We start from the raw sequence: 16,226 nt of genomic DNA, 5'->3' as shown, positions 1-16,226 counted from the left end.
ATGATATAATGGTCCCTTCTAGTCTTAAACTCCATGAATCTATTCATCTTCTTCCTCTCTGGCTAACAGGCAGGCAGGCAGGCAAGAATTTGCTTGGGAAAATGCACTGTGCATCTTGCTCCGTGTGCCCCTATTCCCTAATGTCATTAACATGGGCTCAAAGGGAGCTGGACACAGTAGAGTTTGTGACTTGTTTTTCCCCCCTGCAAAGGAACAGGGTTTCAGCTGGGGCAGCATCTCCATATCTGTAGAGCTCAAGAGACTTGTAAAGCTTTCATGTAGTAGCAGCTGTGGAGGCAAATCTGGGCTGGACATATTCTTTAAATGTTGCAATAGAGATAGAATGGCTTTAAACAACAATGGATGCTAATGGTAGTATATTTTATTGGCATAGCTCCATTTGGTATCCTGGATAATGAATATTAAAACAAGGTATCTGTAACTGAAAAAAGGAAGTTTCATGCTTTCCTGTATCAGGCTGACATTGCAGGTTGGTTTAGAAAAACAGGATGAGGAAGCTCTTTTAAATAGTGTGTAAGATTTCAGATATAAAACTCTTCAATTGCTTTGTCAAGCAAAGATGGCCAATTATAAGGGTGTTCTGAAAAGCCTTATAAGGCTTACATCTTTGCTGTGATTTACACTGTACTATGAAAGCTCTACTTGCTTCTGTGAGGCTTTATTTGTATACCTGAATATTTACACTATTATGCATTTAGCTACAAACAGGCATTGCTTATGTTTTCAATGCCATCACCCAATTTCTCCACCACTCTTGCTGAGCTGACAGCCTCTCCTGTAAGTTCAGAAGGTTGACAAAGTTTCTTTCCTGTTTCTCTTGCAGGTGTTGTAATGCCTGGAAGACCTGGAAATAAGGCAACCTCCCTTTCCTGTGCTTTATTGGTAAATCATGTAACACAGGGGAGATGTGTGACAATTCAGAGTAACTACAACAGGACTTTGAATCAATGAATTAAGGATTTTTTTCTTGTTGACTCAAAAGGTGGCTTTGGAAGGTCACTAATTTAATCCATGCTTCCTCCTTTATCATCCCATTATTTTCTTCACTATTTTCTAAAAACCAAATGTTGTGTTGAGAGAATAAATTTCATGTGGAATTTCCTTTATTTATACATGTATGCATTAAATTCCTGGAAAATACAACAAAATATTGGATGATTTCCCCACACCCAACAAACATTTGTGTGAATTTGGATTTGTGAGTGTGAATGCCTAATACAGTTGTACTGACAGCAGCCTTCTTATTTGGAGAGGAAACTTTTTGCTTTTACTTCATCTTTTATTCTTGCTAGTTTACCATTGCCCCCCAAGAAAACCATTCAGGGTGAAATTCATCCCATTGCAAAAGGCCTGCACACAATCCTCAGCACTACTTAAACATTTAGTATAGTATTTCAGTATTGTGGAGTTCTTGTGTGGACCTTGTGCTCTGGGATTGAATTTCACCCTCGGGGAAGACATTATTGTGGCAGCTATTCATGAGTCTGGGGATGGCTTAGTAGCTCAGGAGCAGAAACCATTTTGTGGGTTAGTTAACAGAGACATGGTCTGTTGTAATAATTGAGGCCTAGAAGGCCTTCCTCAGCTGTGAGCCTAACTGTGGGAAAGTGGATGGACGTTTGTAACATTGTTAGGTTACTTGGAATAACAAATGTTTGCACACTTTGATGTGAAAAAGGTAACAGAAGTCCAACCCAGACTGTTACATAAGGTTATTTGTAAAAATTATTAAAAGTGAAATACAGAATGACTGAGTTAGTCTAAACAAAAAGATGTTGCCGATATAACCGAAGCACTGTGTTGAGATCATATGTGGCAACAAGGCAGATGTGGAACCAGAAATCAATGGATTAAATGCAGCAAGTCAGAAGTTAGGTGAGATTGATGAACAAAATAATGAGGGGATGGCCTATTCCACCCATCACTCCCTTTTGGGATTTCTTAAAGAAACAGACTTTGTGAAAAAAATTGGTGACTGCAGGAGATTCATGATTATGGCTGCCCCCCAATGTTTCCTGGGACCGTGGGTCTTTTTCATTCTGTTCCCTGTGAAATGTCCTGACGAGACTAAGCCAGAGAGAGAGACCCAGATGACACTGTCACCTCCACTAGCTCTGGCAGAATCCCAAATGCCATCTAGGATGTGAAGCTCTATTCCTCATGTGTCCTTTTCCTTCCCCACCTTATTTCTTCTCTTTCTTATTCCTCTTCTTTTGCCTTCTGTCTAAGCAGAGTCCGGCTCAGCTGGCCAGGATTGTATATTTTGCAACACTGCTGTAAGCCTGGGACCAGAAAGAGGCAGCTTAAAGGAATGCCCTAAACAGACCGATGTATATTTGCCAGGTCTCAGAATGGCTGATAAGACCATGTGCTGGGCCTGTATTTTTCCAGCAGTGAGGCTGCAAGTGAAAGTCAACATCAGAGACAGAAAAAGTTGCATTTTTATCTTTGCTGTTCTTTCCTTTCCCATTCATGTGTGTTTGTCCTGTTTTGTCTTCTAGAAAAGGGGATTGGACTTTAATAACACAGCAACAACAAGAGCTTCAGCCTATCTCAACTAACTTCACTTTTTTCCAGAAGGACAGTTATTGCCACCTAAGAGACTGTCAAAAATGGGCTTTATTCCTGGTAAAGGCTCTCTCCAGCTACAGGAAAAGAGAACAAGGGATGTTGTTAAAATGAAAGCCTTATTTAATACTTTACATTTCAATTGCATTAACTGTTTTTCCTTCTTTTCTGTATTTTTAATAAAAGATTAAAAGGATTTTTAATGGTGTGTTTGCTATGGTACTAAGCAGGCTGAGGTCTCTGTATACCAAACCCTGAATCTTGTTTAAAACTGTTTAATGCTGGACAGTGACTGGGTTATGTTAACACCTATGACTCTATGGCCTCATTTTCTCTCTCGAAAATTAACACAACAGCTCCCACCTGGAGACAACTCCCACTTCAGACAGAACAAATTGGGCCTGATTCTCCACTGTGTTAATCTATTGAAATCAAAGAAGCCACACCAGCGTGGAGGTGGAATGACTCAAAGCTATCATCTTTATAAGATATTTAGCGTATTTTGGTTCAGACTGTAGGATTTCAAATTTTTTTTCAAATTCTAGTCTGATATGTTTTGCGTGTCCCAAATATGTTAAAAGTACATACTCACCCATGCTGAAGTAAAATCTCAGGTTCCCATAACCTGTAGTGTCCATATATGGAGTACATAGTTTTCTCTCTCCATCTCTGAGGAATACCATAGATGAACCTGACTCCAGTGTTCCACATTCAGTACCAATGACAGCTCCAGATATGTCCCATCTAAATACATCAACAATGTGTTGAGAGTCAAATACCTGCTAGGGGTAAGCCTGTATGTTTCTAACAGTTTATTTTATAAAGAAAAACGTCTTCAAACCTCATGTGGTATAAAGAAAAGCAGTTTGTTCAAACATGCTAGTGACCACAAAATAACAGCTCCTTCAATTCAGTCAACTTAAACAGCATACAATTAATGTATGTCAGCGAAGTTGTAGATTATATTATTTAAAATACAGTAATTGGCAGAATTGTACAAAGTTATTTAAGTTGTTGAGATATTTATTTTGGCTGTTGAATATTACCCTTTCTCAGTACTTTGGTGTTATATAAATAAATAACATGTAATGTAAATGCAACCTCCATTGTATTTTCATTTTGGCTAATTTAGAAGACATTTAAACATCTCTGAAACTTTAAAAGGAATACTGCATTGATCATATCTACTATGCAATCATTGAACATGTAGGCCATAACAGGGGATGCCCTCTATTTAACTTTTTGAGTAGCATTTGAACATTTTTGAGTAACAGTTTTCATTCAGTGCTTGAATAGAGGAAAAAAGAGATACTATGCTTCTCAAAAAATTTAATTTGATTCCCCTTTTTCTCAAATTTAATAGAAAACATGTTTTTGTTTTTCCAGCCAGTGGCAGTACATATAGTTGGTCGGGAATTTTCCAAGGAAACATTTTTTCATCAGAAAATGGTGTTTGTTGAAACTAAAACTGTTCACAGGCAAGGGTTGGTTTCCAAATCTCCTGATTGAAAAATAGGTTGGTAAAAATAAGTTTAGAAATTGTCAAAAAGTCCTGTTTTGACATTTTAGAAATGAAAACTTTCATTTTTCAGTTTGAAATGACTTTTCATTTCAAAGTTTTAGTTAATTTATACTAAAAAAAGTTTTAAACATAAAAAAGGTCAAAATAAGATGGAATGTTTGAAAATGATCAAAATGAAATGCTTGGTTGGCCCTATCGGAAGTGGTCTTTGAATGATTGATTTGTGAAAATTTTCATTGTGATTTGTGATGGCAAAATAATTCAGAATCTCAAAAACACTCACAGAATGGGAAAACTATTTCCTGCCCAGCTCTAGCAGTGAGAAGTGAGTGAACAGAACCTAACAACTACCTAAGGTCTCCTTTTCTAATTTCTAAGTACTGGTTTCTTTCCAGTAATAAACAATTGTCAGTAACCCCCACAAGGATTGTTGATCAAGTTTATATCTGATTTTTTTTTAACCCCCTCAAACTATATCCGAATGTATGGGTGTGATTTTTTTTAAGTGCTCAGTGCTGCTACCACTTAAGTCAATTGTAGTTCAAACATTGACTTCAATGGCCTCAGAGTTAGGCCTATACTGAGTGCATTTGAAAATCCCACTTTATATCTTATAGTAGATTACAAAGTAATATTTGAAAATCTACCAAATTAACATTTATTGAAATGCTTTTATGGTATAAACATAAATATGTCATCTGAAGAACAAAGCGCTCTGTAAGAATTTAATCTGTTTGGTTGCAAAAGTATGGTTAGTTTACGTTTCAATAAATTTAAACATTCTGTAGCAAAGCATTTTTGTTTGATGTACATCTAATTCTGATGAAAGAACTTTGGTGGTTCAGACATTTAAAAAAATAACACGTGATATGATAAAATATACAGTTACCAATTTTGAAGATGGGTCTTTGGGAACCAAGACAATTGCAGGATTAAACAGTTGCGCCTGTTTTGATTTATACAAAGAAATCTCACAATGGTTCATTGGTCTTTTTATATGCTCCATTTAGCCCAATTAAAACACTCTCTTTACTGACCCACAAAACAACATGGGGTCATGAATGATGCAGATCATGGGTGTTTCTAGGGATAACTTCCTTTTAGGGAACATTCAAAATGAAAAGTAGAAAGTTTAACAATGTAAAATGACTCTGGCATTTTTGTAAAAATAAGTCCAAATTCTCTCTGTAATGATAAATAGAGAAGGAATCGGATAAACTGCATCTATTATCATATTATAAACATATTATATTATAAACATGTAGAAAATCTTTGTTAAATGTAACTTTGGGATACATTTATCCCGCAAATCAGTCTATAGTCATTCTTCTTTCACTGATGAATGATAAATGATATGCAAAAATGGTATGATGGTTTATCAATCTAAATGTTTACACTTTATGTCAGATGGAAACATAAGACCCAATCCTGCAAGTAGATCTGTGTGGGAAGTAAACAGGGCTCTGCAACAGTCTGCTCACAGGGATCTAGTTGCAGGATTGAGTCCCTAATCTGTGTTATAAAAGAGAAATGGGATAACAATCCTTTGTGAATGAGAAGAAGTACTGAGCATTGGCCTTACTTTGCTCCCATTAAAGACAATAGTAAAACTCTATCTCTACCTCGTTGACTGCACAGATTCATTATGTCTCCTTGTGCATCCAAAATTTTGCATGAAACTGTAAATCTGGCATTTCCCAATTTTTCAGTGCTTGATTTCACAATCTAATGCAATCCTTGGATGACTAAACAAGGGAATCTTGAGTAGGAATAGAGATATTATTTTACTATTGTATTTGTCAGTTGTGCAACCAGTTATGGTGTCCACAATTTAAGAAGGATGTTGATAAACTGGAGAGCATTCAGAGAAAAGCCATGAAAGTGATTAAAGGATTAGAAAACATTCCTTACAGTGATAGTGTCAAGGCACTCAATCTATTTAGTTTAAAAAAGGAGGGCAGGGGGTGACGACCACAATTTGTAAGTGCATACATGAGGAACAAACATTTGATAATGGGCTCTTCAATCTAGCAGAAAAAAGAATAACCCAATGGCTGGAAGTTGAAGCTAAACAAATTCAGACTAGAAATAAGGCATAAAGTTTTAACAGTGTGGGTAATTAACCATTGAAACAATTTACCAGGGGTCACGGTGTATTCTCCATCACTCGCAATTTTGAAATCAAATTGGATGTCTTTCCAAAAGATATGCTCTCGGAATTCTTTTGGGGAAGTTCTATGGCTTGTGTTATACAGAAGGTTGGACTAGATTATCAAAGTGGTCCCTTCTGGGCTTGGAATCTATGAATCCAGGAGCTTTATAGAGGGTGGAGTAAATATCTCCCTGTGACGGGTTGCACCTACCCCGCTCTGGCTCTGCAGGGGTTAACTGTGCATTGCAGGCTGAGGAAGCCACACCCCTTTGCCTCTGCTGGGCATGCTCAGCCTGGAGGCAAGCCATAAAGGGAAGCAGCCAAGCTCAGTCTGGGCAGGCTTCTGAAGGGAGAGGATGCAGACTGCAGGCTCTCTCCAGGGAGCTGCTACAGAACCTGACCCCAGAAGCAAGGCCTGCCGAGCCCCAGATGGATTCCAGGTGGCCTGACCAACCGAGAGAGAAGGCTACAACATCAGGAGCTATGCTGCCTGAAGACCCCGGAGACCTGTGGTAACAGTGGCCCATTGCCAGCAAAGACAGGGTAGGAAGCAGCCCAGGGAACTTAGACTTTGCTCTGGTGGGTGAACTGGAGAACCAGTCAGCGTGTTTTGGAAGGATCCCCACTGTCTCGGTGGTGAGTAATCCCGCCACTGCCAGGGCCCTGGGCTAGGGCTTGGAGGAGTGGTGCCACCCCTCCCCCCGAGTGGTGTGCTACTTCCCCAATAGGCCATGCAACCCCACAGAGGGGTGTGACTTTATTGCCTCTGGCCATTAGGCCTCACTGCCCTGATTGTGAGGGGCTTTTGTACTGACTTGGGCCATTAGGCCACACTACCCTGACTATAGGGGGTTCTTGTATTGACTCTGGCCATAGGCCACATACCCTGACTGTAAGGGGTTCTTGTACTGACTCTGGCCATTAGGTCACCCTGCCCTGACAGTGAGGGTTGTTTTATGGCACAGCTGATGCAGCAGATCGCCAGTCAGCACCAGCTCCGTATGACCCAGCATCAGGAGCAACAACAGTAGCTGCTGCAAGAGTTGGCGGCCCAGCATCAGACCAACCAGGAATTCCTAGTCCAACAGGTTGCGACATGGCTACAGCTGGCAGTACTGTCAAGGCCCATCCCTGCAGGGGTAGGGCCAGGGGATACCCTGGTGAGGCTACCCGTGCACCTCACCAAGATGGGGCCTGGTGATGATCCCGAGGCATTCCTTGTTACTTTTGAACAGGTTGCTACAGCTGCATGTTGGCCTCCTGAAGGCTGGGCCATCCTACTGGCCCCCTATTTGACCAGCCAGGTGCAAACTGCCTACCACAACCTGGTTCCTCATGAGCCCTGGGATTACTCCCGTGTGAAAGCTGCCATATTAGACCATACCAGCATTAGCCTGGAGACCTACCAAGAGTGGTTCTGCAAAGAGCAGTAGCCTCCAGGAGCTTGACCACGAGCTGTGGCCCAATGCTTGCGGGACTATTGCTGGAAATGGCTGAATCCGGAGAATTTAACTGGGCCCCAGGTGGCGGAGCCCATAGCATTGGAACAATTCACACAGATCCTCCCAGCGGGGGCAAAGGAGTGGGTATAACACCACCACCCAATGGCCCTGAATGAAGCTGTCTCTTTGATGGAGGATTACCTGGCCACTGAAGGACCTGAACATCAACCCCTCAAACCAGAAGGTCTGGCGGGGTGAAGCCGGAACCCTGAGGCTCAGCAACCAAGACCTGAAATGGGGAGACCTCACAGTAAACCCAGCTTAGCGAGGCCCCCATGGATCACCAGTGGGAGCCGGGCCATACACTTAAACCTGTGGGGTGAAGGAACTTCTCCAGGCATGTTGGGAACTCCAGGACACAGCTCAAGGGCCCAAGTTCCCAAAGGGCTCTGAGTGTGGACAAGAGGAGCACTTTTGGTGGGACTGTCTGTTTATGGACCGTGCCTATGGTCAGGTGTGGACAGCAGACCGCCGGGCCCAGAAAAAGGCCCCGACCAAACTCGTGGTGCCCGGGCAGGTGGATGGTACCCCAGTGATGGCCCTATTAACTCAGGCTGCAGCCAGACGCTGGTCTGGGCCAGCTTGGTGGACTCCCCAGATCTAGAGGTGGCACCAATATATATGCAGTGCATCCATGGGAAGGTGCAGCCATATCCCATCACCAAGATATGCCTGGAGATAGGCCAACACAAGGAAGAGTGTTGGGCGGGCTTAGCTCTGACTTCGGTGTACACGGTGGTCCTAGGACATGATTGGCCTTGGTTCAGCGAAATCCTGTGAGCATTGGGGGACTGGACTTTGGAGCAGGAGAAGTCAGGGTCCATAAGGAAGGAGTTCCTGCACCAGGGGTGGCAGGATGACCTGGATGAGGGTCCCTCCAGCCAGACTAGAAACCTCACACCACGCCCTACAGCGCCCTAGACAACGGAGCGAGTCAGCCAAGAGTGGCTGGAGCTAGATGGGGATTTCCTTCAGGAACAGAGGGAAGACCCGACCTTGAGCCGAGCCTGGGAACTAGTTCTGGAGGTGGGAGACCAGGTGGGCATTGGAGTAAGATGGCCCCAGGGACCACACATTTGAGATCCACAATGATTGCCTCTATCGGGTGACCTAAGTTCCACAGATCGGAGAGGAATTCTGCCAACTGCTGGTTCCCAAGAGGTTGTGTTGAGAGCTGTTATGATTGGCCCATGTGGTGTCGTGGGCTGGCCACATGGGACGAGAGAAGACCCTGCAACGTGTATCTCTGGGGATCTTCTGGCCTGGTATACACCAGGAAGTGCAGGACTTCTGTGCTTTGTGCCTGGAATGTCAGTGCACAGGCCCAAAGGAGGTACAGCAGGCACCTCTGATTCCACTCCCAGAAGTGGGAGTACCCTTTGAACGGATCAGCCTAGATCTAGTGGGACCCTTGGAGAAGAGTGCATCCAGGTTCCAGTATATTCTAGTGGTAGTCAAATATGCGACCCGCTACCTGGAGGCCGTCCAGCTACAGACCATCACAGCTCTTGCCATAGCTGCAGAGCTTCTGAAAATTTTTGCCAGGGTCGGGATACTCAGGGAAATATTGACTGACCGTGGAACGAATGTCTCTTCCAAATTGATGGCTTAATTGTGTCGTCTGTGTAAACATACGTGCCCTCAAGACATCAGTATACCATCCACGGACTGATGGCCTAGTGGAAAAATTTAACAGAACCCTGAAGACCATGCTCAGGAAGTTTGTGGATGACAATCCACAACATTGGGACAAACTAGTCCCCTCACTGCTGTTTGCGATGCATGAGGTCCCCCAAGCCTCGACAGGATTCTCCCAGTTTGAGGTCCTTTACGGGAGACAGCCAAGGGGGATCCTATATCTGCTCTGAGAGACCTGGGAGGAACAAGATTTGAGGGTCCCGGGATCAGTCCCTTACATCCTGCAGCTGCGGGAATGCCTTCGGAAGCTTGGATAGTTCACCTGGGAAAATTTACTCCAGGCCCAACAGACCCAAGAACTCTGGTACAACAGGGGGGCCAAGCTATGGATCTTGGAGTCTGGGGATTGGGTCTCGCTCCTAGTGCTGTCATCAGAATCTAAGCTGCTAGCCAAATGGCAAGGACCGTTCGAGATTGGTCAACAGGTGGGACCAGTGGATTTTGAGGTTAGACTCCCTGGATGATGAAAGGACATCTGGATATACCATGTAAACTTCTTGAAGGCCTGGAAGGCCCAGGAAGACCTGCTAATCACCCCATATCCCCCGGAGCCCAAATTGGGGCCGGTAGCCAGGGGATTCCCTCACCCAACACCAATCACAATGGGGCAGGATTTAAGCCCAGAGCAACAAGCGAGGTTACAGCGGCTGGTCCAAGACTTCCCCTCCATTTTATCTTCCTGTCCAGGATGGATGAGTATTACCAGCCACCACATAGACACCATTCCCGGACAGAAGGTTCGCAACGAATATCGCCCATTTCCCCAGAAAATGTGGGAAGTGGTCCAGAAGGAACTCGAGGCGATGCTAGCCCTGGGGGTAGTGGAAGTGAATGGAGAAGCCCCATAGTCCTAGTCCCAAAGCCTGATGGGACTGTGAGGCTCTGTATAGACTTTATGGGAGTCAATGCCATCTCCCGCTTTGATGCCTATCCAATGCCCTGGATAGATGAACTGCTGGAATGACTGGGTAGTTCTAAGTTTTTATCAACACTAGATTTGACCAAGGGGTACTGCCAAATACCCCTCACCCCAACTTCCAGGGAGAAGACAGCCTTCCCTACGCCATTTGGCCTATACCATTTAATCACCATGCCCTTTGGGTTACATGGGGCCATGGCAACATTCCAGCGATTGATGGACCAACTATTTCAGCCACACAGGCAGCACGTGGCCGCTTATATCAATGATATTGTGGTCTACAGCACAAATTGGGAGGAACACCTACAGCATCTCACTGCAGTGCTGCAAGCCCTGAAGTAAGCAGGACTCACTACAAACCCTGCCAAGTGTCACCTCGGGTGGAAAGAAATGACCTACTTGAGGCATACGGTGGGGGCAGGCCAGCTCCGTCCCCTGGTGGACAAGGTACAGGCCCTGAGGGATTACCCCGCCCCTACGACAGAAAGGAAGGTAAGGCAATTCCGGGGATTGGCCGGCTACTATAGTCGGTTCATGCCAGACTTTGCCACGATAGCCGCCCCCCTCTCTGACCTCACAAAGAACTCCTGGCTGCAAAATATCCGGTGAGCAGAGGATTGAAAAAGCAACTTACCAGGAACCAGTCCTGTTCCACCCTGATTTCTCAAAACCGTTTATTTTACAAACAGACGCCTCAGAAGTGGGGCTAGGGGCCGTGCTATCACAGGAACTAGATGGGGAAGAACACCCTGTGCTGTACCTAAACCGGAAGCTGTTTCCTCGAGAGGTCAAGTACTCCATCATCGAGAAGGAAGCGCTGGTGGTAAAATGGGCAATAGAGACCTTAAGGTACTACCTGCTAGGGAGCCCCTTTTGGCTAGTTACAGACCACGCTCCCCTATGATGGATCAACACCATGAAGGATTCGAACGCACGGATTATGAGATGGTACCTTGCCCTCCAACCCTATGATTTCAGTGTGTTGCACCGTCCAGGTAGGGCCCACGCTAACACGGACTCTTTCTTCCAGGCGGGAGGGAAGGACAGTGGGGAAAGACCCCGGCCGAGTACTGTCTTGAAGGGTAGGGTGTGTGATGGGGTGCACCTACCTCCCCCTGGATTTGCAGGGGTTAACTGTGCTTTGCAGACTGAGGAAACCATGCCCCTTTGCCTCTGCTGGGCATGCTCAGCCTGGAGGCAAGATATAAAGGGAAGTAGCTAAGCTCAGTCTGGGCAGGCTGCTGAAGGGAGAGGATGCAGACTGCAGGCTCTCTCCAGGGAGCTGCTACAGGACCTGACCCCAGAAGCAAGGCCCACTGAGCCCCGGACAGATTTCAGGTGGGCTGACCAACCCAGAGAAGAGGCTGCGCTGTCAGGTGCTATGCCGCCTGAAGACTCTGGAGACCCATAGGAACAGTGGCCCATCACCAGTGAAGACAGGGTAAGAAGCAGCCCAGGGGACTTCGCCTTTGCTCCGGTGGGTGAACCAAAGAACCAGTCAGCGTCTTTTGGAAAGATCCCCGCTGACTCAGTGGTGAGTAATCCTGCCACTGCCAGGGCTCCGAGTGGCACCCTACTTTCCCAATGGGCCAATAGGCCATGCAACCCCACAGAGTGGTGCAACTTTATTGCCTCTGGCCATTAGGCCTCACTGCTCTGACTGTGAGGGACTTTTGTATTGAGTTAGGCCATTAGGCTATACTACCCTGATTGTAGGGGGCTCATATGTTGATTCTGGCCATTAGACCAGCCTGTCCTGACAGTGAGGGTTACTTTATCAACTCTGGCCATTGGGCCATGCTACCCTGACTGTAAGGGGCTTTGGTATTGATTCCGTCCATTAGGCCACACTGCCCTGAGCTGAAGGGCTGCTCTGCTGACTCCAGCCACTAGGCCATAATACCAAGTTCCACAATAGGGTCTTCCGCATAGGACCTAGCCAGCTGCAGTACAGCCTCTTCCATCTCTTGTGACCAGACACCCCGTGACGGGGTACACCTACCCCACGACACTCCCTGTATTTTGTTTTTATTTTTTCTTTTAATCTTTGTATGGCAGCTTACTTATTAAAAGACTGAACTTGTAACTTACTTACAATTGATTCCTGGTTAAACATCATTAACTCCTTAACACTGCAAAATCCCCATTAAGCAAAATTTTTACTAATACTGTTCCCATTAAACATCAGTCATTACCATTCACTGTCATTCAGCTAAATTGGTTTCCTGTGAGGCATCACAATGAAATAGCAATCCTGACTAAGTAGACTCTATACAGTATATATCTAGGACTTTGCATTTGGAAACCATGGAAAATTGCATGTGTATGAGCTCTTTTTAGTCCACCTTGAATAATTAGTTTTGAACATATTCAGAATGTGTCAGTAAATCAAGGTAATTTGTGGGAAAAGTCTGCAATTAATATGTCCTCAGTGATACGTGTGGAATTTCTTATCCCAAGGAACTGCAAAATTGATACTTAATACTTTTACTGATTACATAATAAAAGAAGCCTTAAAATCCTGTATATTAAAGATTATGAATCCCTTAATGAAACTTCCTATGAAAATGAACACTTTTCTGAATAAAGAATTTCATTAGAAGTAGCAAACTAATAGGAAGTTAATGGGTCATATTCTTCCCTGTTAACTTCAGACACTTTGATGAATGAATTTTTAACTAAAGTATTTTTAAGGAATCAAAAGACACATTCTTCCAAAGTAGCAGCACTAAGGAAAATCATAATATTTAAATGGTATTTAGGGTGCAAAATTCACAAGTCATTAACATCAGGGTTTTTGTTTTGTTTTTACTTAGGCTGCTACTTGGAATTTTTTATAGGGAATCAGATTGGTGAGTCACATTTATAGAGACATGAAGACTTCACTGAGTACCCACATACGAACAAATATAACTGCAACCATAGAAAAGCAATATAAATAAAGCAAAATGGCCTTCAGAACTGCACATACAATTTTAGGGAGACCATCAGAGGTGAAGATGGAAGGAGCAGGAAATAGAGAAGCACTGTAAATGGCAATGACAATAAGATTTCCACGCTCCTGTCATCCTGATAACCCAAGTCGGGGTTGGTCAGGCAATCTTTTATAACCCTTTTCCCTTACATTCCCACACATCTAGAACCATATTGATTAGGTCTCAGCCTTTTGCCCATGTTTGCTATTTCAGGGGACCATAATTAGTGGTCCAACTGCTAGCATAAGCTATTTGCCTCAATACATTTCCCAATAGTTTTGACACGTGAATGCCATTGCTCCGTGGTTACATATACCAGAAAGCCCCTAAACTAAGTCTGCTAATTTAAGATCAAAACACTTATTTTGCTGCTTGTGTTTATTACAAGACACAAACTGCTAAATCTTATATTCACTGGCAGCAGAGACCCAATCAGGACCCCCAGAGTGCCACCAGTCAGATCCTAGGACTGGAATCCTTTGTTGGAGTTGAACTTCTTGTTCTGGTGCTTGGGGGCAGGTTGGCACTTACTGGCTCCTAAGAGCCTTGTAGATAAGAGTTCAAGACCCATGGTCCCTGGCTCAGAGCAATTGTGTAGTCATAAACTAGCACATAGTGAACAGCATTTTATTTCTAGATTTGTACTCCCTATTTTTTTATTGTAAGTCACTTCTAAATATGTTTGAAAATTAGGCTCTTTTCCTACTTAGGATGGCATCCATATCAGAACAATTGACTTAAATAGACTTATGCTGATTTACACCAGCTAAGAATATGGCTTACTAGGTACCCTATCTACCAAAAAAAAAAAAACAGATGTGCACTACCAGCTACCATTTTCCTGTTCTCTGAAAGAAGAAGAAAATAAAGGCCAAAAGGGCATCGGACACATGGTTCACTTAGCAACCCTTCCCACACATACTCATGTTTTGTTGTTGTATAAAACATTTTCTGAAATGAAAAGGATAACAGCAAAGAGCACAAGACAAGAGTTAGTTATTTAGACTGGGAATAAGTTTACAATGATTTTTTTTTTTTGCCTAAACTCAAAAGTAAGCTCAAGAGTTCACATAACATATTTGCATGTATTTCTTACACAGTGATCTTTATCTCAGACACAGCATAAGCAGCATGTGATTCTGTAGCTGCTAATGAAATTCTGTGTTTTAGAAGTTGAAATCAGTGTTCAGAAGAAATGACATAAATTATCAGTCTATGTTTTACAGCTGCCCTGGGGCTGCAGTAACTAATATAATCCTCACTGTTTTTAAACAGAAAAATTCATTTTACTAAACGCATCCAATTTGTTGTTATTCTGTTTTATTTTGCTTTTTACCCAGAATTTATCTCCTTTGTCCCGCTTCATAGCTTCACTCTGCAAAGTGCTATTGGCAATGGCTGCATGGTGTCCACTTTTGCAAATAATAAAAAGGCAGGAAGAGGTGAACCCAGGATTTAGCGAGATTACAGAATGATTTGAATAGGTTGAAAAAATGGCCAGATGTTGGGAAATTGATGTTCATTATTAAGAAAATGCATTTGGGGACGCTCTACCAGCAGGACAAATGCTCAGTAAATGGATTCAAGTTATATGAGACACATAGAGAGGGAGATACAACACAGAGCTGAAGTGAAGAGAGCCACAATGATGTTAACATTTACCACAGTGGTCAAAGCTACCTGCCAAGAACTGGGAAAAACTATGGTAATCAAAGATACCACTTAATTGTCACTGCTTGTAAGATGTTGATTTGTAACATACCGATAGGTTTGTATAATCAGAGAGCACATAAAAATTATCTACATGCACAGAGGAGCATAATGCTTGCTTATGATCTGACTGTTCTCTTTTTACTATCTATAATGACATTTATTATTCATTATTAATTATTATTAATTATAATGGTTGTTGTCATGAAGAGAAGCCTGGAGAAGAACTGGATTAGGACACCTGATTATGTTGTACTCATGTCCTTCATTAATAGTGGCTGTTTGATGTGTAAGCTTATGTAAGATAAGTGGTTTTACTATGTCTCAGTTTCCCTATCTGTACAATGGAGATAATGCAATACTTACTTTGCTTTGTAAAGCACTTTGAGCTCGTTTGACGAAAAATGCTACATAGGAGCTAAGTATTCTTCTTCTTCTCATAGTGAGTTAATAGAATGTGGGAACAGAAAGCATAAAGATACTAAGATAAAGCTGCTTGTCAAAAAAAAAATAGTAGATACTTGGGACAGAAAAACCACAGCATGTTATATTTACTGAGGCACAAGCGGGATAAGTCAAGATGAATCTTTTTGTCTTTCTATCTAAGCTTCTTTTATTTTTATATTCTGTACAATGTAAAACCATTCTTTCCTATAGCTACTTAAGCTAAATTTCCCCCAACCTGGGGCTAAATTACGATGCAGTTTTGCTGGGAGTGCTGTGAAGAATGGGTCTAAAGTCAGGCTCCCAAAGTCTTTGACATGTACCATAAATAAATGGTTGATTTTAATGGCTGGGAAGTCAATGGGATCTCTGGGTGCTCAATACTGTAAATCAGGCCATTCATTTATGGCAAGTGCCCAAAAATGGATTTGGGTGCCTGATTTTAAATATCTTCTGAACATTTTGGACTTATGATATTTCATGTATAACTTGGTTGTACACACTTGTATGTAAGTATCCATGCCAAATTTGAAAATCTGACTGTGTATGTCAAGCTTCCAATTCCCTGTTTGTAACCACTACTCTACACTCTTTACAAAACCAAGGGCTCGATCCAAAGCCCATTGTTATCAATGAAAAGACTCCTGTTGACTTTGTGGGCACTGGATCAGGCCCTGTGGATCCTGTTTGAAGTCCAAACACTCACTTATTCACT

At 43.0% G+C, this 16,226-nt stretch overlaps 1 protein-coding gene across 2 annotated transcripts in view; it reads right to left on the bottom strand.

Moving 5' to 3' along the window:
* The window catches only part of RELN (reelin), a 452,196-nt gene that overhangs the window by 160,298 nt on the left and 275,672 nt on the right, over window positions 1-16,226 (bottom strand). For both annotated transcript variants that reach the window (XM_074942520.1, XM_074942521.1), the window contains exon 12: window positions 3,182-3,333. In XM_074942520.1, the coding sequence (XP_074798621.1) occupies window positions 3,182-3,333 (152 nt within the window). The remainder of the gene's footprint in view (window positions 1-3,181; window positions 3,334-16,226) is intronic.

Source organism: Natator depressus, chromosome 1, assembly GCF_965152275.1.
Source record: "Natator depressus isolate rNatDep1 chromosome 1, rNatDep2.hap1, whole genome shotgun sequence".
Taxonomy (NCBI): domain Eukaryota; kingdom Metazoa; phylum Chordata; order Testudines; family Cheloniidae; genus Natator; species Natator depressus.
Note: the sequence above shows the minus strand (reverse complement) of the source record. Positions and strands in the feature narration are given on the sequence as shown.